The 26,085-nt window shown below is 42.9% G+C and overlaps 1 protein-coding gene across 2 annotated transcripts; it reads right to left on the reverse strand.

Annotated features, from left to right (window-relative positions):
• Positions 1 to 658: 658 nt before the first annotated feature.
• rabl2 (RAB, member of RAS oncogene family-like 2) lies at positions 659 to 24,327 on the reverse strand. Of its 2 annotated transcripts, none has more exons than XM_060843129.1 (8): positions 22,679 to 24,327; positions 18,764 to 18,793; positions 12,913 to 12,992; positions 10,276 to 10,355; positions 9,029 to 9,140; positions 7,068 to 7,165; positions 6,040 to 6,123; positions 659 to 1,768 (listed from the first exon to the last, which is right to left on the reverse strand). In XM_060843129.1, the coding sequence occupies exons 1-8, from the start codon at positions 22,783 to 22,785 to the stop codon at positions 1,688 to 1,690; spliced, it is 672 nt and encodes a 223-aa protein (XP_060699112.1). In that variant the 5' UTR covers positions 22,786 to 24,327; the 3' UTR covers positions 659 to 1,687. The 2 variants fall into 2 exon arrangements, with proteins under 2 accessions (XP_060699112.1, XP_060699113.1); XM_060843130.1 differs by having other exon boundaries at positions 22,644 to 22,699.
• Positions 24,328 to 26,085: the final 1,758 nt, after the last annotated feature.

Here is a 26,085-nt window from a genome sequence, read left to right on the forward strand (position 1 = left end):
GATGCATTTGGAGACGTAATTCTGGATCATCCCATTGCAACACATTCTTGTTCATCGTCAGGTCAAGGTCACTTCAAAGCTGCAAGTGCACCTCTCATAGAAACCTGACTCAACTCAAAGCCAAAATAGAAAAGGTGCATTCAATATACCTGCTTCAAGCCATTAAAACCACTGGCTAAATTTATTGGGGAAAGCACCAGGCCTCCTCCTCCTTTCCAAACTTTAACACAACAGCCTAGTCAACTGAAGGAGCTCCTGGACTGAAACAGACAGCTGGGTCTGGTCCGTCTGTTCTGTAACATGCCCGAATGCCAAAGGATGCAAATTGCTCCATATTGCTTCCTAACTCGAAGTACGATATAGTTTGCAGTTTCCAGATTCTCTCCACAGTCTCACCATCTTAAGTTGCAATCCTCAGCAGTAGGCTATGTAAATGTAGAAAATACCAAAGGCAAGATGGAACAATGTGGATCCATATCCTTGCTGATCATGCTCTTTGCTGCCTCAGGATAAAAGGCAGTTGTGACAAGTTGCACTGAGCCCTGGCTGAGGTATGAGCAGGGACTCTGAGCTCAGCCGAGCTGCTGAGTATCATATTCAATGATCGGATTTTTAAATGGATTCATTTCAGACTATAAACCATGAGAGCATTTGAATTGTTTTTAATTAATGCCACACTGAGTTGATACACTAAGTAGAGATGAGCACTAAAAAGTCCTTCAAGCGTAAAAACATAAATGTAGCAACACCTGTGCTTTGAACTTTCCTACCCCCTGAAGATGCTGACTCCTCCCTGGGTATGGATTCTAAGTATTCTCCTGCACAAAGGGCTCAGGGACTGCTTGCGGGCAAACTGCACCTCTGTCCAGAGGATGGCAGCCCAAGCTAATCCGACATTACATTATATTTGCATGAATCCAAACACACAGACTTTTCAACAGGAGACAGTGGGTAATAATTAAGAGCAGGAACTCCAGTTTCTTCTCCCCTTCACAGTTCAATGATACACCAATGGTACAGAGGTTTGGCAAAGGTGATCTGAATCAGTGGCTTGGAACAGCCAGTACCACACCAACAGGTATTTTATCCCATCCTGTGGACCAGAGGACTCCACACCACTTGATTTCTTTCTCACCCAACACTGATGACAGCAACTCCACAATAGTTTTTTTAAAAGCCCCATGAAGAGGGGTCAAGCCAAGAGGGGTCAAGCCAAGAGGGTCACACAACAGACACATTTTCAAGTGCAGTGGAAGATCACTAGAAAAACAGACCTTGGGGATGGGGAACAATTCTTGCACATTGCTACTCAGAGGCAAAGAGGGTTGATACAGGAATGTCATGGGATATAAACAGCAGAGCTGCAAGACATTGTGCTGCTCTCACACCGTTCCCACCCTACCCAACATCTATACAACTGCTGTTTGTGCTCCAGTTTCTTTTTGTTTAAATAGTTGAGCAGCTTGAGTGAGGAGAATAAGGGAGAATAAAGTCCTCCGCAGGCCCGGAAATGAATTTGCCATCACACTTATAAATCAGCCATGCTATGAAGTAGCTTCCTTATTCAGTGTGTCGAGGTGAATGTTAGAAGATGAAAGTTCAGAGATGAGTTTCTTCCCACAATGTAGAACAGAGTGCATCAGAGCCTTCACTCCAATATTAAGGCTCCTCTCCTTGGCAAACATCATCATGGTGATTGGGTTTTCTCATTTTTTGATTTGTCATCATCTTTGGCAGCAATATCTTCCTTTACTTCCAAGTCAAAGTTCTGGTGGAGAAGGGAGAAGGTAGAGTCAGCCTGGTGTATAAGTTAGAAACACATATCCGTCACCTGACTGCTGCAGGAGTCCCACAGCCTCACCTTCTCTCCATTTCCACATACTAGTCCCAAAATGATCCCCCCACTGCCTCACTCTCTCCACTTAATTATAACGTTACCAAACTAACATTATATAAAAATCTGCAGCAGCCAATATAAACAAGTAAGAGTCAAATCTTAGAGCAGTGTGAAACTCAACCAATGCCAGACTGTTTTTAAGCACTGAGACAACTGGCAGTTAAGATCAAGCAACCATCATTAAATGCAACAAGAGAGATTTCACGCCTCACGGAGCACGAGGGGCAGAGAGCCGGGCTCACGGAGCACGAGGGGCAGAGAGCCGGGCTCACGGAGCACGAGGGGCAGAGAGCCGGGCTCACGGAGCACGAGGGGCAGAGAGCCGGGCTCACGGAGCAAGATAAAAACTAATTCCACAATATGTATACTTACCTACATGCTCTGAGATAGCATTCCCATGGCCAATGACCAATGTGCTGGTAGAAATTTGGAGGGTGCGACAACATTTACTGGTTGACTTTTTATTAACTGGGTATAACACTAGGCCCAGTCATCTCAATGCAGCACAACAGTACCACCTGCCAGGACAGCACTGAAACTGCAGTACAATGCTGCTGGAATATTAGCAGAGTACTGGATAACTAAAGGCTGGCAGTGGTGAGATATGTATGAAGAAGAGGCAATTTAAGCAAACAGCACATTGTACAAAACTGATAGAGAGGGCGACAAAGTCAGCAACACACAAGAGGAAATCATACACACAAATGGAAAGATAAAGATGCTGGTTGTGGCACAGAGTGTGCAGAAGTGTGGCGTGTGGGGAGAGGCTACAGATTGAGGCAGAGTGTGGCAGGTGATACACACTCAGACAGATCGCAGGGCAGCACAAAGAATTTTATGTATTTTTTTTAAACTGATGGAATGGCAAGGCTAGACAGAGGCGACACATTCTCTTCCAAAATTGGTTCAAATTGCCTTAGTTAGATCTTTTCACAATGTAAAACATTCCCCACCAATCCCTCCCCAGCTAATACTTTATGTAACAAGCCAAGGCCTTGTCACTGCTGGAACCGAAATTGCAGAGAGCAGGTTAATCTCACAAACTGACATCTATTCTCTGCCCCACTGAGCTCAGAATGAGATCCATTCTCCCAACAATCATCTTGCAAATGAGGTTTAGTAAATGCAAACTTTCAGAAAGGATAAAAAAACCCATCTGTGTTCGATTAGCTAATCTCAGTCAAAATGTCATCTATTACTACAACTTCCAAGAGTGCCCTGAGCTTGGGACTAGATGAGGGTATAGTCAGTCAGGATTCTCCCTCAGGTTTGCCGAGACTCCCTGCTGGAATCAGTGGGTTTGAGAATGCTCGGTGAGAATGCGAGCAGGACCCTTGCTGTCAAACAGCTGTCTTGACCAGTAAATGAAGAATTGGGAAGACCGTATGAAGGGATGCTGGGAGGCAGTTGTTATTTGCAAGAAAACCTAACCTCCTCTTCCACTGGGTGAGAGAAATATCAGCTAGTTCTCACTAAGTCTCTCTGACCTATGGCTCCTTTCTAATCAAATTTAATGCAGGTTCAGAAATGGCATTGCATCTCCCTCTGGAAATTTTGTAACCCTTTAACCGTAACAGTGACTTCTGAACACTTCCCAACACTTTAGGTTAGATTAGATTCCCCACAGTATGGAAACAGGCCCTTCGGCCTAACAAGTCCAGACCAACCCTCCGAGGAGTAACCCACCCAGACCCGTTCCACTACCCCTACATTTACCCCTGACTAATACATCTATCAATTTAGCATGACCAATTTACCTGACCTGCCCATCTTTGGACTGTGGGAGGAACCCAGAGCACCCAGAGGAAACCCACACAGACACGGGGAGAATGTGCAAACTCCACAGAGTCACCCGAGGCAGGAATCAACCCCGGGGCTCTGGCGCTGGGAGGCAGCAGTGCTAAGCATGGAGCCACCGTGCAGCCCCATGGCCTGCCTTTCATTCTCTGAAAGCCAAAGGAAGCTGGGTTGAACTGAGAGCTTTCTCATGCTGAGCCAGTTGATATTTTAAGAGGAACCTGTGCTGGCTGCAGGATCCATGATGACAGGCAACCTTATCTCAAAAGAGCACAGGATTCCAGATTCCCGTCCTCTTCATTTTCCAACATCTTAATTTCATCATCTTTCACTGTCTTGTTGAAATGATCTTTCCCGTCATTCCCAGTTCTCTCTTAAAATAAAATTCCCTGCACAAAATGTCCTTGGTTCTCATTACCAGCACAATGCTGTCCTCTCCCAGCCACACTTGTTGTTCAGTCCATTCTAAGGACCAGCACGTATCTTGACTTCAGGGTGTAATGAAGGACACAATGACCTGTTCTTTTACAGCTAACACATATTGACAAACCAGCCACAATTCAGAATATTTTTCTTTCAGAGGATGTGGGCCTGGTTGGCTAGGCCATTTGTTATCCACCTCAAACTGCCATTGAGAAGCCTTCTTAAACCGGGTGGAGTTTAAAGACTAACTCTTCTCTTTTTGTTTGGATTGTGACCCAGAAGGATACTGTTTTAAGCCAAGTAAACAGCAGAAGGAGATGCTGCACTTTTAAAGACAAGTTATTGGAATTCATTGTGAGTTGCAGTTTCACAACTGTGTTCAAACAACGGGACGATTGCTCGATTCATCAGTGTCGGCTGTGTGTGTATTCAGGGCAGTTTTGCTCAAAGACAGTCTGTTCATTAGATTTTGAATCAGGATGAGCTGAGAGAGTCAGCAGTGTTCAGCAGGACAATCATCTGACTGGTTCCTGGGCTTGGGGACAGCCTGTCCATGAATACAGTAGCGGAAAGCCTTCAGATCCTAAAACGGCAGCATTTCTGTCACTGCTTGCTGAGCAGAAACAAAGAATTGGAAGATAGCCAGTTATTCTCATCTACTATTTGTCAACAATTTGCTGTCTCCAGCCAGTGACTGAGGCCAAAAGATGAGCATACTAACTAATCAGTATCTACAGTAAAGCAATGAACTTGGAAAGAAGATCAGAGATTAGGAGGAGTCGGAAAACAGCAAAAGGACACCTCACTGCATCCTGTGGACTCATGCTATTGAACCATGTCCCCTTATGTTTGTCCTCCATCAGAAACACTTACGTTCTTTTGTTTCACTATGTCCATCTGCACATTCATGCAGAGGTTTAAGGGGTAGAGTTTAAGTTATATTTTGTTTGCCTGTGGTTATTTTAAATAAACTGCAGCTTCCTGTTAAGTCCAGAAACTTGATCAGTGTAACGTTAACCTAATTATCCAGGAAATGTGGGGACTTTGAGTTGTGTGGTTACACCTTTAACTTTTGCGACAAGCAAGGTATCAGTGAGACTCTGGTAGCGGCACATTTTCCTAAATGGGTTGTGACAGGTGCAAGCACATAGTGAAGAAGAGGTCACGTAACTGTAGGTCAGGAGAGCAACTTACAGGTAGGGATATACACATACATCAGCTGCCTTTGTCCTTCTAAGGGCAGAGGTCATAAACGCGGAAGGTGCTGTTGAGCAGCTTTGATGAGTTGCTGCAGTACATGTTGTAAATGACACACATGAGATTAAACATTTAAGATGGGTGATGGGATGCCAATCAAACAGGTTGCTTTGCCCTGAATGGTGTTCGTCCTCCAGAATGTTGCGGGAGGTGTACAATCCAGGCAAATGGAGAGTACTTCATCACAGTCTCGACTTGTGTCTTGTAGATAGTAGATGACTTTGTAGAGTCAGGTAGTGAATTACTTGCCATAGAATTCACAGTCCTTGACCTCTCTTTTAGTCAAAGTAGCCATATATTACCAATCAATGGTAATCCCCAGAATGTTGACTGTGAGGGATTCAGCAATGATAACGAATGTCAAGAGGAGGTGGTGAGGTTGTTGGAGATGGTCATTCCCTGGCACTTGTGTTTTAGCAATGCCAGTTTCTTTTATTTGCACTTCTAATCATTTCCCAGCAGCCTCTTCTGAAAACCACAAATCCAGAGAAGACAGAAGCAAGCCTGACCACAGTCACATCTGGACTCGAACCTGAGCCACTTGCCTGTGGAACATGAGCAGAGAAAGTACAAGACCGCAGGTACTCCAGTTAATTCCTGAGGCTGAAGGTGCTGTGAAGGTTCTACAGGTGAATTCACACCTACCCCAGCAACTGAACACTCACCTCCAGCTCCCGCATGACTTCATCCATGAAATCATTGGTGTTCTGTTTGTACGACACCGCTAGCTTTATTGTGTCCCGAAACAGCTGTAGAGAAAAGAACAGGAAAGGATGAAGATGCAGGTATAGGTATTTAAGGAAACCATAATTTTGCATGTTTTATAGCACCTTTTGCAATCCTGGGCACCACAAAGCGCTTTAGAGTTAACAATGAAGCATAGGCACACAATAACATTGTCAAATTATGATCGCAATTACGTACACATAAGCTTCCAAAAACTCTGTTGAGATACTGATTACATCATTTTTGTCTATCTTACAGTTGTGGCCCCAAATTTTGGTCCGGTCCACAGGTGGAAAAATAATTTATATATTCACCTAATAAAACTACAATAATCTTAAAGGCTTCAATTTAGACCTGCCCTCAGTCTTCTCCTTCATAGGCAAAGGAAGCTTCAGACTTTTCAATAATCCCAGATAACCTTTAATTTTGGTGAAAATCTTTTTTTTTGCATTTATACTGGTGCCTGTTTCCTATAATAGAAAGGAGGATTGTTCAAACACGCCAGGTGTAGTCAAAAGCAAAAATAGACATTGTGAGACAAACTCAGGAGGTCTGGCAGCTTCTGTGGACAGAAAACAGTAAATATTTTGAGGCCAGTGACCCTTCAGGTTTACTACATATTTATCATAATTTCTGCTTTCCAACTCCATTCCCTTAGAAACAAATCTAGTGCTTCATTTGACTCTTTTTAAAATGGTCTTCTTAACACATCAAAAGTGGAGAATTACTGCACTACCCTTTCACTATCTCACAGGGGGAATTATTACTGAAATAAGAGCCAAGTTGAAAAAGACAAGAATCAGATTTATGATTGGACGATAGGTTATATAATCTGCCCACCTCTGCTCCATCTCAACCACTGGACTGCAGCCTACAAAATGGCTCCCAGTGGGTACATGCACAAAAAGGTGCTTCAGTTACACAAATGAAATGAATGTATTGCCCTCTGTGTACACACCACACTTGCCTTGACAACATTGGTACCATCTGCCGCTGACACAAAATAAAAAGGTAGCCCCTGTTTCTTGGCGAAGTTGAAGCTTTTCTGTGTGATTTTCAGATCAGCTGAAAGACAGAGAGCAGCAAGTAGTTAATTTAGTAGTAATCACAGTGCCTGTTCACAGTACTAATTCTCCTGAGCATGGAATAGCCAACAAAAGAATATTTGAGCCCTCACATTCCATCTCTTGCCACAACATGCACGGTTACCTTCTCCTTCTGTCCTCTCTCCCTGCTGTCTGCCCCTTACCCACTGTGCTTCTCATCTTTACTTCCCAAGAAAAGTCTCAGGAAAGTGAGCTCAGTGAAACAGCTCTGGTTCCTTATCAATTACGAAGAGGTGTTCTCCGTCCCAGTACTGTGGCTACCACCTCACTGCAGACAAGGATGATCTGAGACCTCTAATAGCTTGAGCATGCCATTTCAGTATGGCATGATTGGGTTACTTTAGACTCATCAAGTTTAAGGAGAATTGAACAATGTGCATGACAGTAGATAGGATAAGAAAGGAGTAATTATCTTAGTCAGAAATATTTGTTTTTACATCTTCCTTTCTCCCCAGTGTCAGTCCACTATCTACAAAACACAAGTTCAAAGCAAGATGGGATATTCACCACTTGCCTGGATGAGTGCAGCTCCACTGACACTCAAGCAGCTCTCAGCAACATCCAGAACGAAGCAATCTTCCCAACTGGCACTATATCCACTATATTCACTCTCTTTGCCATCAGCAACTGGTAACTGCATCTACAAGATGCACTGCAGCAACTCAACAAGGCTCCTTTGACTGCATCTTCCAAACCCTTGACCTCTACCACGCAGGATAAATGGCAGTGGATGCATGTGAATACCATGACTTGCAAGTACCCCTCCAAGAGTACTCAGAACCTGGCTGGACCAATTGGTGGAGGTATTCACCAATAACTTCAACCTCTCCTTACGACAAGTCAAAGTCCCTGTCTGCTTCAAGAAGACCACTGTGATCCCGGTACCTAAGAAAGCACATGCAATGTGCCTTAATGACGACCTCCCAATGGCTCTCACCTCAATAATCCCAAAGTGATTCAAAAGGCTGGTCACGGCCCATGTCAACTCCAGTCTCTCATCCTGCCTCGATCCTCTACAAATTGCCTATCGATATAACAGGTCCACAGCAGACCCTGTATCTCTTGCTCTGCACTTTTATCTGGAACGTCTGGACAACAAGGACACCTACATCAAACTCCTGCTCATTGACGACAGCTACACAGTACATGTGACAATGCATCAAATCAAATCAAATTAAATCATCCTGATTTGGAACTTTGTTGCAGTGCTTTAACTGTGACCGGGTCCAAGTCTGGAATTCCCTCCTTGACAGCATTGTGTGTCTACACTGTACTAACTGCAGCAGTTCAAGAAAGCACCTCATCACCGTTTTCTCAAGGGCAGTTCGAGATGGGCCACAAATGCTGTCCTAGCCAGCAAAGGCAATACCCCATTAATTAATTTTAAAAAACCTGAAGGATGTTAAGACAATCATACCTGCACTCCCGTGTCCACTCTTGAATGAGCACACCCAGACATTTTTATTCTTTTCTATCCCTATTTAAATCACTCCAAAATACTTCACATGTGATGAGGTTTTGGAAGATTAGGTAGACAAGACCAGCACTTAATATGTGCCAAACAAAACTTATGAAGAACACCCAGGAAATTCGTTGCAGAAACAGTGAAATGGACGTACAGGATGAAATTCCCAAAATCCTTAGCAGCCAAATATGATAACAAAGTGTGAAATTCCTCCTAATCAATAAGCTGAATGAGCTTTGTCATTAGCATCTACGTATGGTCTCTTGTCTTGTTCATTTAAAACTTCATATGGAGAAGAAAGACCAGAATAAAAGTCATTGCTTCTCACACTGCCAGATAAATAATCTTCAAACTTACCGTCTATTTTGTTAGCAACAACCACACAGGGGATTTCTGGCCGAGACTCCCTCAGCTCTGTGTACCAATTAGTCAGGTTTTTGTAAGTTATCTTCCGCTGGACATCAAACACCTAACATCAAAATTTTTAAACATGAAATTAGTTTTCTTCTAATTAATAGTATCTGGTCTGTTCTTTCTGCACCTTGACAGATATGAGACAGAGTAAACTCCCTCTAAACATGATGTCAACTATTTCCCACAGCAATGACATGCTGGATTCAGTATACAGAAAGTCATCATAGAATCCGTACAGCGTGGAAACAGGCCATTTGGCCCATCGAATCCACACTGACCCTCCGAACAGCATCCCACCAGATGCAGCTCCCTACTTTATCCCTATAACCATGCATTTCCAAGGGCTAATCTAGCTAGCCTACATATTCCTATACACTACGGGCAAATTAACATGGTCAATCCCCCTCAACTGCACATCTTTGGACTGTGGTAGGAAACCAGAACACCCAGAGGAAACCCATGCAGACCGGGGAGAACATGAAACTCCACACCGACTGTTACCCGAGGCTGGATTCAAACTCAGGTCCCTGGCACTGTGAGGCATTTAACACTGAATGTTGGTGTTTCAAATGTGGAAGTGGCAGACATGTTACAGGCTGCTCACTACAGGTTCTACTGCTTCATTGGAAATTATAGTTTATTGGCCCGTTGGTGAGAAACTCTAACGTTACCTGAAAAACAAAGCGGGTCTCATCACAGATGGGTAGTTCAAGTATGAGTCAAATGTCAATGGAAGATTTTAATCAAGCCACCTTTGACAGCAGATTTGTTACTGATGCAGACAGGTGTGTGAAACTCTGGGAAATTGTTGGCGATCAGTAATCCCATAATGGTAGGTGTGGCAATGAGTACTCGGATCTTTCCACTCCAACTCCAGGTAAGGCTGCCAGTGGGATCTGGCTGGGGGGGGGGGGGGGGGGGATTTGCTGTTAGGTCACACAGATTTAAAACATTCTCAAAGCATTGACATTGCCTAGTTGTGTCTGATGTCCTTGGACTTTGCGAAGATTTCTATGTCACAACTCAGATTAACATGTTTACTTTGTATCAGGCAAAATGAATCTCACTCTATGTTGTGTTTGGAGTATAATGAGATGATATATTTCAATCTATTAGTTAGTGATAATGCACTTTATTTCTGAAATAAATAATTTTATATTTTGTACTGAATTGGAATTAAGACCACTCACCATTATACAAGCATGTGCCTTATGGTAATAAGATGGGTGCATACTCTGAAAACGTTCCTGGCCTGCTGTATCCCAGAAATCTGTGAAAGAAAACACCCAGTTTCACCTTCTCTATTTCAAATCATAAATGTTAAAATTAAGGAGATCCTAGCCAACAAATTATTTTCGCTATGTCTAAACCTCACCCACTCTTGATCATAACCCTTCTTTCACAAGTGTTTCAATCCATTCTCCTTGCATACTTAACTGCCCCAATTCCTCGGTTTGGATCATGTTCTTCCACAGAATCGTAAAGAGGACACTATCCTCTCACTTCTTTTGGTTTCAACCTTGGTTCAATGATAGATTCTCAGACACGAGCAAAAGCGTGATGTTTGCAAGCTTTCAAGATTTCAGCACATAACCTAAGCCAAACCTTCAGGGCAGTACTGAGGAACACTGCACTATCAGACGGGCTGTCTTTCAGATGAGACATTAAAGAGAGGACACATCTGACCTCAGGCTAGGAATACTGAAGATCCCACTGCACATTGAAAAAGAACACAGGAATTCTGATGCTCTAGCCAAAATTTATTCCACTTTCACTAAAATTGATGATTTGGTCATTTACCTTACTGCTGTTTTATGCAAAATGGACACATTTTCAGAACTACAATACATCAAAATTATTTCATTTGATGTGTTGGGCTTTCTGACATTCTAAGGTTGTGAAAGATGCAACATGAATTTCATTTATGTTGTTTTTTCCCTTTCAATTTGATCTTTACCTCAACTACATTATCCAACTTTGGAGACCTATTCCCTGATCCTATGTGCAAACAAAATTTTCAATCTTTGTCTAAAAAGTTTGAACTGTCCCACGGGATCCATAGGCTATTAGGAGGAGAGATTCCCACTGTTTTCTGTGAATAGCGTTTTCGTATTTAATTGCTAAATGGCCAGGCTCTAACAGGACCACTAACTATCTATTGTATGAAAATTTTGATGACTTGACAACTCAACCAGTCAGCAAATTCAGAATATTTTCAGTGCAGAAGGGTTTGACCCAATCAAGTCCTGACAGCAAGCCAATAAGTCCCACTTTCCCTCTCTAACCCCATAGACTAACAAATCACTTCAATTTTCCTCAAGTGACCATTCAAATTTCTTTTGAAATCACAGTTTCCACTAACCTGATGGGCAGCAAGTGCCAGGTCAGAACCATGCAATGCATAAAAGGTTTTCCTCACGTGCCCCCTGAAACGCTTGCCCAAAACCATAAATCTGTGTTCCTTCATCCTTCAGTCATCAGCTAATAAGAGTGTTCCATGTCTATCTTATCCAAAACTGTCATAGTCTTGCATCTCACACTCAAATCTTCCTCAATCTCACCACCTTCTCACCAACCCAGACTTGTAGTGAAAATCCCTCATACTTGTATCATTCTGGTAAATCTCCTGTGCTGCTCCTCAAGAGTCCTTACGTTTTTTTCCAAATTCTGGTGGCCAGAAGTGGATACGATATTTGAGTTTTGGCCTAATCAAAGCTTAATTTTGATTCAGCAGAACTCGCTTTTGTATTCAATACTTACTTAACTTGAAACCTAAAATCTCTAGGCTTTGGTAATTACTTTCTCAGTATGTCCTACCACCACCTGATAACAATGCACACGAAACCCCAGGCCCCCCTTTCACTCCACAATCTTTCGAACTACCATTAACTCAAATACCCTTGTCTTTATCCTTTCACCAAAATGTAGCACCCATCTGCTTGGTGTCTTCCCATTCTATTAGCCATTCTCTCATTATCATCCTTATTCTTTTCTTCTAAGTTTGATGTCATTCACAAATTTTGAAATTTAATTATGCATTTCAATACCCTGGACCTAGTACTGACTCGTGCAGAAAAAAAACACACTAATATCTTTCAGTCTGAAACAATAATCTTTAATGCTTTCTGTCCTTTAAAGAAATTTTACATCCGACCTGACATTTAAATTTCATTTGCTATAATTTTGTTAACCAGCCTGTGTGTGCATTTTGTCAAACACTTAAAATCCATCCAGGTATTATCCACTTCATCAATCTTCTCTAATACTTCATCAAAAAATTCAATTAGTCAAGCACAATCTGCCAATTACGAATCCAAGCAAGGTTTCCCTCATTAACCCAAACCTCTTCAAGTGAGTGCATATTGTTTTTCCCTTTTATTTTCAAAACATTCTGGATGTACGTTTGCTCGCTGAACTGGAAGGTTCTTTTCCTGACGTTTCGTCACCCTACTAGCTAACATCTTCGGTGGGCCTCAGGTGAAACACTGCTGATAATTCCTTTCTATTTATATGTTTGGGTTTCTTTGGGTCGGTGATGTCATTTCCTGTGGCCTGAGACCCACTGAAGATGTTAGCTAGTAGGATGACGAAATGTCTGGAAATAAATCTTCCAGCTCATTGAATAAACCTACATCCAGAATCTCAACCTGAGCTACAAATCTTCTCAAAACTCGTTTCAAAACATTATTGTTGCTAAATTAGCTAGCCTGCAGTTATTAGGGCTGCATTCAAATCTGAGTGGGGGGTTTTTCCTGAATAGACAGGACCCCTCTCCTTTAGTTTTGGTGCAATGAAAGTCAAGAATAATTCAGAAATGTAACACTTACCCACAAGAACAGTCTTGTCATTGACAGTGGTGGTGTACTTGTACAGTGTGAGCGCATAAGTGGACAACTGCTGAGGGCGACTGCAATCTGAGTTAAGGTATAAAAGACTCACACAGAAAATAAAATTATCCTGCGAAATAAATAAAAATGATATACAAGTTTTACATTTAACATTTTCAACATATTACACTATCGCTCATTTGTGATACAGCTACAAAAAACGGTTGCCAGAGTCATACAGCATGGAAACAGACACTTCGGTCCAACATGTCGAACATGTTCCCAAACTAAACTAGTCGCACCTGCCTGCGCTTGGCCCATATCCTTCCAAACCTTTCATGTCTACGTATTTACCCAAATGTCTTTTAAACATTGTAACTACATCTGCATCCACCACTTCCTCTGCCAGTTCATTCCACACACTAACCACTGTAAAAAAAAGTTGCCCCTCTTGTTGTTTTTTAAAATTTTTCTCCTCGCACCTTAAAAATATGCCTCCCAGTTTTGAACTCCCTCACCTTATGGAAATTACCTTTGCTGTTCATCATATCTATGCCTCTCTTGATTTTATAAACCTCTATAAAGACACCCTCAACTTCCGATGCTCTAGTGAAAGAATATTTTTCTAACTCAAACCCTCCACTCTGGCAACATTCTGGTAAATCTTTTCCGAACCCTCTCCAAGTTAATAATATCCTTCTATAATAGGTTGACAGAACTGCATACAGTACCCCAGAAAAGGCCTCACCAATGTCCCAGATACTGTGACATCCCAACAACTATACTAAAGTCTGAGTATTGAAGGCAAGCTGCTAAATACCTTCATAACCACCTTGCCTACCTGTGATGCAAATTTCAAAGAATTATGTACCTGAACTTCTCGGTCTCTCTGTCCTACAACATTACTCAAGGTCCTACCATTAATCATGTAAGTCCAGCCTTTGTTAGTTTTACAAACTGCAATATCCTGCATTTATCCAAACTCCATCTGCCACTCCTCAACTCACTGACCCAATTGATCAAGATCTCTTTGTAATCTCAGATAACCTTTCTCACTGTCCACAATACCACCAATTTTGATGGCATCCACAAACTTACTAACCCTGCCTCCCATATTCTCATCCAAATAATTTACATAAATGGCAAACAAAAGTGGAACCAGTACTGATCCCGATGAAACACCGTTGGTCACAGGCCTCAGTCTGACAAACAATGTTCCAGCACTACCCTCTTTCTCCCACCGGAAAGCCAATTTGTACCCAATTGGTAAGCTCATCCTGAATCCTGTGTGATCTACCTTTATTGATCGATCTACCATGTGGAACCTTATCAAAGGATTTTCTAAAGTCCAACATCTACCACTCTGCCCTCATCAATCATTTTATTACTTCCTCAAAAAAACTCAGTCAGGTTTGTAAGACACGATTTCAACTGGATTAAGGCAAATTTTAATGGTATGAGACACAATTTCCTTCGCACATACTTGGCTTCTCCAAATGCATGTAAATCCTACCTTTCAGAATAATTTCCACCAAATTACACATCACCAATGTCAGACTGACAGGTCTATAGTTCCCAGGTTTCTCCTTACAGCCTTTCTCAAATAAAGGCATAACATTTGCCACCTTCAGTCCTGTGGCACCTCACCCATGCTTAATGATGATACAAATATTTCTGCTAGGGGCCCCACAATTTCCTCTCTAACTTTCCACAATGTCCGAGGACACACTTGATCAGGTCCTGGAAATTTATTCACCTTTATGTTCCTTTCCTGTAACGTATACAGTTTTTAAAACATCAATATTTATTTCCGAGTTATTGAGCCCCCATTTCTAGTTGCGCAGTAAAAACTGACTCGAAATTTACTATCTCTTTCATCTCCTGAAGTTTAACACAAATTTGACTTCACTGATTTTTAAGGGGTCCTACTCTCTCTAGTTCCTCTTTTGCCCTTAATGTACTTATAGAACGTCTTTATTTTATCCTTAACCTTATCTGACAAGGCTATCTCATATCCCCTCTTTTCCTTCCTACTTTCCCTCTTAAGAATGCTCCTACACTCTTTCGTGTCAGTTTATACTCTTCAAGGGATTCATTTGATCTCAGTTGTCTATATTTAATATATGATTATTGTTTATTCTTGATGTGCACCTCAATATCTTTATTCTTCCATTGTTTTCCACTTTTATCAGCCTTACCTTTCACTCTAACAGGAACATAATGCCTCTGAACTCTCGTTCTCACACTTTTGAAAGTGTCTAACTTGTCAGTCGTCCCTTTACCAGTGAACCAACCATTCCAATCAACTTTTGAAAATTTTTGTCTCATACCATTAAAATTTGCCTTAATCCAATTGAAAACTTTAACTTTTACATATTATAGTGTTGTGCATTTATATAACCCTTCAATGTCGTAACGTTCCAACGCACTTCACTTGAATGTATTCACGCCATATTTGACATAGAGTCACATATGGAGATTTTACAGCAGATGGCCAAAACCTTAATCAAAGAGGTAGCTTCTTAAAAGGTGGAATGATTGGCAAAGACAATTTTTTTTAAAAAACCATGAAATTACTTTGTATCTTTTTTTCCAAAAAAAACAAACTTATGTCACATTGGAAACAACATGAACATACTCCAGATGTTAGAAAATTGAAATTAAAGCAGCACTGCACACTCATTCAACTGAAACTCTGATATTTCCTCGTTCCACAGATGTTGCCTGCTTTGACAAGCATGCCCAAATTTCATGCAAAACATTACAAGCTGCTACAAATGGTGAAATTGACTTCAGTTCACGAATAGCTACAATTATCTAGATGAATGGCGAGTTGTTTTTTTAAACCGCCAGTAGCAATACTTCAGAGAGTGTGAAGTTGGTGTAGGATTGGATTCACATTAATAGGTTTAGAGTATTATTACAGGTCATTGGTCAACAAGACAGTTCTTACTGCAATCTAACTAGTTTCCTTTACTGAGAACTTTTCAATTCCAGAATTTTTAAATGAATTCAAAGCCACCTAGCTTGCTGGGATCTAAACTCTCATTCTCGAGTTTACTACCTTAGTAATATAAGCATTGTGTTACCAGGTCTGTAGCATTAGTAAAGGTAATGTATAAGTACAAAAGAGTATTAATTACATCCCACCAGCCTCCATTTCCAAAGGCCTGTGACCAGTGGACGGCCACAAGGATTGGTGCTGGTTCCACTATTTTTCATCATTTACATAAATGATCTGGATGTGAGCATAAGTAGTACAGTCAGTAAGTTTGCAGATGACACCAAAATTGGAGGTGTAGTGGACAGCGAAGGAGGTTACCTCAGATTACAATGGGATCTTGATCAGATGGCCCAATGGGCTGAGAAGTGGCAGATGGAGTTTAATTCAGATAAATGTGACGTGCTGCATTTTGGGAAAGCAAATCTTAGCAGGACTTATACACTTAATGGTAAGGTCCTAGAGAGTGTTGCTGAACAAAGAGACCTTGGAGTGCAGGTTCATAGCTCCTTGAAAGTAGAGTCACAGGTAGATAGGATAGTGAAAAAGGCATTTGGTATGCTTTCCTTTATTGGTCAGAGTTGGAAGGTCATGTTGCGACTGTACAGGAGATTGGTTAGGCCACTGTTGGAATATTGCGTGCAATTCTGGTCTCCTTCGTATCAGAAAGATGTTGTGAAACTTGAAAGGATTCAGAAAGGACTTACAAGAATGTTGCCAGGGTTAGAGGATTTGAGCTATAGGGAGAGGCTGAACAGGCTGGGGCTGTTTTCCCTGCAGGTCGGAGGCTGAGGGATGACGATAGGATAAATAGACAAAGCCCCTTCCCTAGGGTCAGGGAGTCCAGAACTAGAGGGGATAGGTTGAAGGTGAGAGTGGAAAGACGTAAAAGAGACCTGAGGGGCAACTTTTTCACGGAGAGGGTGGTACGTGTATGGAATGAGCTGCCGGAGGGAGTGGTGGAGGCTGGTACAATTGCCACATTTAAAATGCATCTGGATGAGTATATGAATAGGAAGGGTTTGGAGGGATATGGGCCGGGTGCTGGCAGGTGGGACTAGATTGGGTTGGGATATCTGGTCGACATGGACAAGTTGGACCAAAGGGTCTGTTTCCATGCTGTACATCTCTATGACTCCATGATTGTAACCTGCCATTTATATCACATCCAATGGATAACACACCAGGTGCATATTCCCCTCCCCTATCTTGTCAGCATTTCACAGGGACGGTTTCCTCTGGGACACCCTGGTCTGCTCCTCCTCCACTTCCAAAAATCTATTTACTCCCACGACACCTTTCTCTGCAATCACAAAAGGTATAACACCTGACTGTTTACCTCCTACCTCCTCACTATCCAAGGGCCCAGACACACATACAGATGAAGCAGGGAGTTGCCTGCATTTCATACAAATCCAGTCTACTGTATTCGCTGATAATGTGGCGGCCTCTACATCAGGGAGATGAAACACAGACTGGGTGACAACTTTGCAGAACACCAATCATCTCTCTGTAAAAATGACCAAGCTTCCAGTTGTTTGTCACTTCAATGTAACACCGGTGTTTCCAAGCCAACATTGCTGCCTCAGGCCTGATGCAGTGTTCCAGCGAGGCTCTACACCAGCTCAGAGTAGCATCTCATCTTTTGTTTGGGGATCTTGCAACCTCTCAGACTCAACGTCGAGTTCAATAATTTTAGAGCCTGATTATATCCTTCCAGCTTTTTTTAAACTTACCCCCACAAACTGGTCTGGTCAGAACATGGGCTGCTTTCAGCACAGACAACCCATTCTCCCCCACTCTTAGCTCTCATGATCACTTTTACAGCTTCTTTTTTCTGTTCAGCTTACTATCAACAATCCCTATCTACTAATCCCTTTAAAATCTCTCTCTTGTCTCTGTTTCCACCTAACCATTCTCTTTCCCACCCACCCCCCCTTCTCCCCCAATAACACCAGGCTTCAATACAAATACCACTTTTACCCAGCTGCGATCAGTTCTAAAGAAGGGTTAATGGACTCAAAACGTTAACCCCACAGATGCTGGCAGACTTGCTGAGTTTCTCCAGTAATTTCTGATTTTCTATTAAATATCACTGTTGGGGCTGTATTCTCAATACTCACATTCTAATGGCCCATTCATGGCAATTTTTAATCTGCCTGTATATTTATTGGTGAAATGAAAAGTAATATGTACAAGTAAGAGACTTGGTTACTGAATAATGACAGAAGATTGTTAAGCAAATATACATGTGTAAAGTACACTTAACTATTTTGAGTTCAACTATTTTAAAATCGATACAAGTGATAAAGAAAGGTGTTGCAGGTTTGACAGTAGCTGTTTCGTTCTCTAGTATGATCCAGTACATTTTTCATGAGGCTACTTCTAGCAAAGGACTTTTCACCCCCTGGAAATCTGAAATATAACCTATAAAATAGATTCACCTGATTAGTGCAAGAGAAAGAATGGCGTTAGAATCAGTGGGGACAGGTGATCAGAGCTGGTGAGGTCAAGCCAGACTTTTGTTAGAATATAGAACAATACCACGCAGAACAGGCCCTTTGGCCCTTGATGTTGTGCCGACCTGTGAATTATTTTCATCTCATCCCCCTACACTAGCCCATCATCATCCATGTGCTTATCTAAGGATTGGTTAAATCTCCCGAATGCGGCTGAGTTGACTACATTAGCAGGTAGGGCATTCCACGCCCTAACCACACTCTGTGTAAAGAACCTGCCTCTGATGTCTGTCTTAAATCTATCATCCCTCAATTTGTAGTTATGCCCCCTCGTTCATGTTCCCATCCCTTGGTGCGTGACCTTGTTGTCCTTAGAGAGCTCAAAGGATACTATCCATCCATCAGGAACCGTTCCATTAACCTGCAAAAGTACACCATCAAAATTATATTAGTACAATTTCTTATCTTTCTTGATTGACTGCCCCAATGTCTTTTACACCACCTCAGAATTTCCCATTTGAGGATGACTTACCCATCTGTAAAATCCCCTGGAACTCCAGAACTCCCAAAAATCAACACCAAACCCTTGGAGTAGAAAGTGAGGACTGCAGATGCTGGAGATCAGAGCTGAAAATGTGTTGCTGGAAGAGCGCAGCAGGTCAGGCAGCATCCAAGGAACAGGAGATTCGACGTTTCGGGCATAAGTCGAAACGTCGATTCTCCTGTTCCTTGGATGCTGCCTGACCCGCTGTGCTTTTCCAGCAACACATTTTCAACCACACCCTTGGAGTTTCTTTCACCTGTATCACTGTTAGTGGTACTGTCGAAGCTATTGACTTTGAAGAGACAGGGTATCTGACTTTGGTTGTTTTTTTGGAACTTTCAAAACAGCAAATTCTGAACCTATGACCAGGGAGCAAAAGCAGGTCATTCAGCCCCTTGAGTCTGCTCTACTATTCAATAAGACCATAGTTGATTTGTTTTGAATTCCACATTCTCATCTACCCCTCATAACCTTTGATCCCCCACCCAACAAGAACCTACCTCCACCTTAAGTATATTCAAGACCCTACCTTCACTGTCTTCTGAACGAGATAATTCCAAGAGTATACAACTCTCTCAGCAAAAAAAGAGCAACTCCTACTTTATAAACTGATTTTTTTTTAAGATTACCTACAGTGTGGAAACAGGCCCTTCGGCCCAACAACTCCACACTGACCCGCCGAAGCGCAACCCACCCATACCCCTACACTTACCCCTTCACCTAACACTACGGGCAATTTAGCATGGCCAATTCACCTAACCGGCACATTTTTGGACTGTGGGAGGAAACCGGAGCACCCGGAGGAAACCCACGCAGACACGGGAAGAATGTGCAAACTCCACACAGTCAGTCGCCTGAGGCGGGAAATGAACCCAGGTCTCTGGCGCTGTGAGGCATCAGTGCTAACCACTGATGTCCCCTAGTTCTGCACTTGCCCACAAGAGAAAGCATACTTTCCATGTTCACATAACTTCCCTTTCTCAAAACTGTACTGTTGATTGCCTTGAGATTTCCAAAGTATCCAACCTTAACCTCCTTAATGATCAATAATTGACGCTTTCCCCATGACAGACATCAAGCTAACTGGCCTACAATTTGCTGTTTTTTGCCTCCTTTTCTTCTTGCATACAGCAGTTATAATTGTTACTTTCCTATCTGACAGAACTTTTACAGAATCTAGCAAATTTGGAAAAAGAACGCATTGGTTTCTTCATTCAAAGTTTAAAATATTACTCTTAAACCTACTTTTCTCCCTTTCAAACTGAATGTTAAATACAAGCAACGTGTCGTTGTCGTTACCCAGAGGTGCCTTTATTGAAGTGGTTAGTTATCCTGTTGCATTATGCAATACGAAATCCAATGTAACCCACTCTCTCGGTGGTTCCAGAACATGCTGCTCCAAGAAATTCTCAAAAAAATGCTATAAACTCCTTATCCAGCCTACTATTGCCATTCTGATTTTTCCAGTTTATGTGTACATTAAAATCACCATGATTACTGAATTCTCTTAATCATAAGCATCCGACCCTGTCACTACCTTCCAGGTGCTCTGCTATTTCATCTTTTATGATGGACTTTAGCATTTTCCTCCTACTGGTGTCAAGCTAACTGGTCTATTATGCTCTGCTCTCTTACAGCTTTCCTTCTTAAATAGTGGAATTACATTAGGCTAGCCTTCAATCCATAGGAATTGTTCCAGAGTCCATGGAATTTTGGAAAATGACCACTAGTATACCTTCTACTTCGAGGACCACTTCCTTCAGTCCTTTGGGATGAAGGTTATCAGGTTGTGGGAATTTATCTGCCTTGAACCTCATTAGTTTCCCCAGTACCAATTCCCTACCAATACTAACAAATCTGTCAATTCCTCTTACACACACACACTATTTCCTCCTAGCACTACATTCCATTTTGCTACCACTCTGAATTAGCTGCTTGTACCACGGTACCATGGTCAGTCAGCTGATCCACCCTGCACCTCATCCAAAGTAGAAAGAACCTCAAACCAGTTGGACAACTGCAAAGGCTGAGCCACCTACTCTCTTGGACTCTGGGTACCCTTACCTGCCTCACTTGCAGTCACACCCTCCTTTTCTTAAACACTGACCAAATTGGAAGAGCACATTGCAAGGGGCATAACCAACACCTATCATGACATATTCAGGTCTCCCTCCTTGATGTGCTGTACTGTTTGTAGTTCAGCCTTTAGTTCATAAACTCTAAACACTTACCAAACGCGGATTTACCCTGGACCACACTCACATCCAGGAGTTCCTACATGCTGCAGCTATAACACACCGCCTGCCATCCTTATTGTGTTTTAGTTGGCTATCTAAATAAGCTATTTAATTATATATGTATATATATATTTTTTTTAACACATCTTATTTACCCTATTAGCTCTTGTACTCTTGTAAATCTTAGAAAAATATTGTACACCTTAATCACTTACCAGGTGCCCACCAGCTAGCTCCTTCCCTGTAGCAGAGTAAGAACCAATACCAACCTACCAGCAAGCTGCCTCCATGTCTTTCTTTTTTCTGCTCTTCTGATGCTGACTGCTTCTTGGCCCTTTCTTCGCTGCTCTTTGTGTAACTACTGCTTCACATCTGCCTTCATTTCTTTTGTCCCCTCCAAAACATTCAGCCTATATTCCACCAGAACATTTCCATCCTTATTTCCAAGTGTCAGAAGGCTCTGGAATGCAGCATGGTTCACGTACATGGGATTTAAACATAGGTTGGCAGATTTAGTTTCACCACAGCACTACAGTTACTCTCCAACCAGGACCTCACATCATTTCAGTAGCAGCCTGTTTTCTAGGGCAACTTCCAGCTTGTCCCTGCTCACCACAGCTTCTTCTCCAACTCATGCAAGAAACCTGAGGACCTTGACATTCCAATAAGTGTGACCTACGTTTACTTAATTTTACTTCCCCTTCCTTACTTTTCCTCAGATTTCTCTCCTCTTTACCATCCTGTCCAACAAACCTACCAGTTCTAATCATGAAAGGTGACTGAGGGCCACACCAGCAGCATGGTACAGAATAAGCATTCATGTCAAACCAAATTGAGGCCTGCAGGAGAAAGACAAGGAAGGCTAATTTCCTGTTCCTTGGATGCTGCCTGACCTGCTGTGCTTTTCCAGCAACACATTTTCAGCTCTGATCTCCAGCATCTGCAGACCTCACTTTCTCCTTGAAAACGGGCACAGTCTGACTGCACTGAATGGCCTGTTATTATGCTTGTACATTCTATGTAATTTTGATTGGTCATTTTCATGTGTTCCTAAATGATTAGATAAGCACCCTGGTTATGGAATGCTTGATTATTGTGGCACAGATACAAAGAGACTAGGACCATCACAGGTTCCAAGTCCATACTAGATAATCCCTGCATTGGATCAACCCTCCCGTCAGTAACCTCTGGGAGAGGGATGGGAGAAAAGTATGCAAGGGATTGTCCTTCTCTTTATCTTTAAGCAAATCCTGCCAGACAAGGTGAGAATGCACCTGTCATCAGATGACACACCAAGCCAGGTTTACAATGCCCTGACCCCTATAATCAAACAGCCCTTGTTGTCCAGGCTCTGAAATGAGGGTCAGTGGGTGAAATATTGGAGGGTTGGTATAATCTGTCCCATAACAAAGAGCTGCTGTTCCAGGACAGGATGGGGACGAATAACACCCAATTGTTTTGCTGTAATCTGTCTCTTTACATTTACATACCTGCCAATGTATGCTCACCCAAACGTTTTACTCACTTGGACTTCCCAACGGCACTGTCACCGAGACAGATAATTTTGATGTGTTCATCGCCATCGTACTTATCTTGGTTCAGGTCAGAGAGACTACTACTCTCTGTGGCCATATTCTTGCCAAAAATGTCACAGTTTCGAATGACTGCACTTGATCTTCTCCACTAACTGCTGGCTGTGTGTGCCTGCTGCTCCTGCAAGCACTCTACACACTCTAGAACTCCCACTCTGCCTCTAATCTGCCGACTAATCTGCACATAACAATTACCAATTCTCCCACTCTCTCTTCTTATATCCTTCCTTGGGTCACTGGTCTTTTCGTGTATTATTCAAAAAGCCAAACTATCCCCAATTTAAGCCCAACATAAACTCCTGACCAGTGTTCTATTTCTAAAATAGACTGATTACTTCAGTGCTGAACGCTTCTTTATTCATCTTCCCACTGGTCTCACAGTATCCAGTTCCATAAGTCTTACCCTGCCCCTAATTATTTTCTGTTCGTCTATATTTCGATTCTGCGTCAGTCTTTTAATCTCAGACTCCACTTCCTGTCCTATGATCCAGACACCTCTTCTTAACCTATCTGTCACGATATGTTCTCTTAGTTTGGCTATCCCTGCACTTCCTTCGTGAATTAGTTTCTCTCTCGCTCTGTCCCTCTGTATTTGTATCGTTAACAGAAGTCTTGATTCTCTTACCCTCTGACACTGTTTCTTTGCTTTTCTGTCCAAACTTTTCACACACTAAATCTTTTCACACGTGTTTTGCTCCCAGATGTTGCTATTAACGAATGCCTTCACTGTGTCAGCCGAAAGTCAGTTTCTCTCTAAGGGTCTAATTTTAAATCACTGCCTCAGGTACCTCTGTCTCTCTGATTCTCAGTAATCTCAGTCTTGGCCAACTGCCCCTTGATCAAGTTTTTTTTAAAAATGTTGCACTTTGTGAGTGTGCTTTTTGTAATAGCATTATTTTTATATCTCACACCATTTCTTCTGCATAGGTTTCAATTGTTCTTAGCTGTCTAACTGGCTGCACCTTTCTGTGTCTCAATTTCTACGTCTCACACTCACACTCTGAATATAACTGCCCCTTTATCTTTCTGTCCCCTCACTCCCTTTATAAGTTTACTTTGCTGTCCATAAGTTTTTTTCTCTCAGACCTCTTAGCCCCAATAAAATTATAAATAAAAATAATCACAGCATGTCAATTTTGCTCTGTAGCTAAGTTTACCAATATGTATATGTTCCCTTTCTCTTCATATCTCTACCTACGTATACAACCATGTTATACACCACCCCTTTGCTGATTATCCCTCAGCTTCTTTTAATGCCAATCTGTGTTCATAACTAAGCCTAACCTGTCTCTATCCCTCTATCTGTATTCCTTTTGCTCCAAATTTCTCCCTTTGCTTCTATTCCTATTTCTTTTCCCTCTCTACGTTGAAGCCTGTGTCCCTTTCTCTTTAGCCCAGTCTCTCTAGTTTTTTCTCTCCCTCACTCCGTCTCCTTTTCTATTTCTCACTAATCCTCCCTCCTCTTCTATTTTTGTTACTCTGTGTCCCTATTTCTCTCCCTATCTCTCTCTCTTTTACTATTCCTCCCTCTCCCACTATTCCTCTCTATTTCTTTTTCTCTCTCCCTTCCAACTCTATTCTTATCTCTCTATTCCTCCCTATTTCTCTCAATCTCTCTCGCTCTATTCCTCCCCCTCTCTATTCTCCCTCCCTCTCTTTATTCCTCCCCCCCCTCTCTCTCTCTCTATTCCTCCCCCCCTCTCTCTCTCTATTCCTCCCCCTCTCTCTCTCTCTATTCCTCCCCCCCCTCTCTCTCTCTCTCTCTCTATTCCTCCCCCCTCTCTCTCTCTCTCTATTCCTCCCCCCTCTCTCTCTCTCTCTCTATTCCTCCCCCCCTCTCTCTCTCTCTCTCTATTCCTCCCCCCCTCTCTCTCTCTCTCTCTATTCCTCCCCCCCTCTCTCTCTCTCTCTCTATTCCTCCCCCCCCCTCTCTCTCTCTCTCTATTCCTCCCCCCCTCTCTCTCTCTCTCTCTATTCCTCCCCCCCTCTCTCTCTCTCTCTCTATTCCTCCCCCCCTCTCTCTCTCTCTCTCTATTCCTCCCCCCTCTCTCTCTCTCTCTATTCCTCCCCTCTCTCTCTCTCTATTCCTCCCCCCCCTCTCTCTCTCTATTCCTCCCCCCTCTCTCTCTCTATTCCTCCCCCCTCTCTCTCTCTCTCTCTATTCCTCCCCCCTCTCCCTCTCTCTCTCTCTCTCTCTCTATTCCTCCCCCCTCTCCCTCTCTCTCTCTCTCTCTCTATTCCTCCCCTCTCTCTCTCTCTATTCCTCCCCCCCTCTCTCTCTCTCTATTCCTCCCCCCCCTCTCTCTCTCTATTCCTCCCCCCTCTCTCTCTCTCTATTCCTCCCCCCTCTCTCTCTCTCTATTCCTCCCCCCTCTCTCTCTCTATTCCTCCCCCCTCTCCCTCTCTCTCTCTCTCTCTCTATTCCTCCCCCCTCTCTCTCTCTATTCCTCCCCCCCTCTCTCTCTCTCTCTATTCCTCCCCCCCTCTCTCTCTCTCTCTATTCCTCCCCCCCTCTCTCTCTATTCCTCCCCCCCTCTCTCTCTCTCTCTATTCCTCCCCCCCTCTCTCTCTCTCTCTATTCCTCCCCCCCTCTCTCTCTCTCTCTATTCCTCCCCCCCTCTCTCTCTCTATTCCTCCCCCCTCTCTCTCTCTCTCTCTATTCCTCCCCCCTCTCTCTCTCTCTCTCTATTCCTCCCCCCTCTCTCTCTCTCTCTCTATTCCTCCCCCCTCTCCCTCTCTCTCTCTATTCCTCCCCCCTCTCCCTCTCTCTCTCTCTCTCTCTATTCCTCCCCTCTCTCTCTCTCTCTCTATTCCTCCCCCCCTCTCTCTCTCTCTATTCCTCCCCCCTCTCTCTCTCTATTCCTCCCCCCTCTCTCTCTCTCTCTCTCTATTCCTCCCCCCTCTCCCTCTCTCTCTCTCTCTATTCCTCCCCCCTCTCTCTCTCTCTATTCCTCCCCCCCTCTCTCTCTCTATTCCTCCCCCCCTCTCTCTCTCTATTCCTCCCCCTCTCTATTCCTCCCCCTCTCTATTCCTCCCTCTCTCTCTATTTCTTTCTTTCTTCCTTCCTCTCTCTCTCCCTCTATTCCTCTCTCTCTCTCTCTCTCTCTCTCCCTCCCTCTCTCTCTAATCTGTCTCCTCTCTTTCTGTTCCTCTGTTTCTTGCAGCTATGCAACAGACGCCAAGAAGGGCCCCGGTAGGAGCTGTCTAAGGAATGCCTGGACGGTCGACGCCAGTACCGATCTATAAATGGGACTAATACAACAAATATTACAAACGGGATAAAATATAAACAACAACTAAGTAAAGTCCGTCACCGGCACGCTTTCCACAGGATCCCAAC

Source organism: Hemiscyllium ocellatum, chromosome 23 (assembly GCF_020745735.1).
Source record: "Hemiscyllium ocellatum isolate sHemOce1 chromosome 23, sHemOce1.pat.X.cur, whole genome shotgun sequence".
NCBI lineage: Eukaryota > Metazoa > Chordata > Chondrichthyes > Orectolobiformes > Hemiscylliidae > Hemiscyllium > Hemiscyllium ocellatum.

Bases quoted from the DNA above. Each gene is read 5' to 3' on its own strand.
- rabl2 (XM_060843129.1), bottom strand. From the start codon at position 22,785: ATGGCCACAGAGAGTAGTAGTCTCTCTGACCTGAACCAAGATAAGTAC. The intron at 18,794-22,678 runs GTGAGTAAAACG...GTACTTTTGCAG, and splicing joins AGTGCCGTTGGGAAGTCCAA to GTTAATGGAACGGTTCCTGA. The intron at 9,141-10,275 runs GTGAGTGGTCTT...TTTTGATGTTAG, and splicing joins AGGCACATGCTTGTATAATG to GTGTTTGATGTCCAGCGGAA.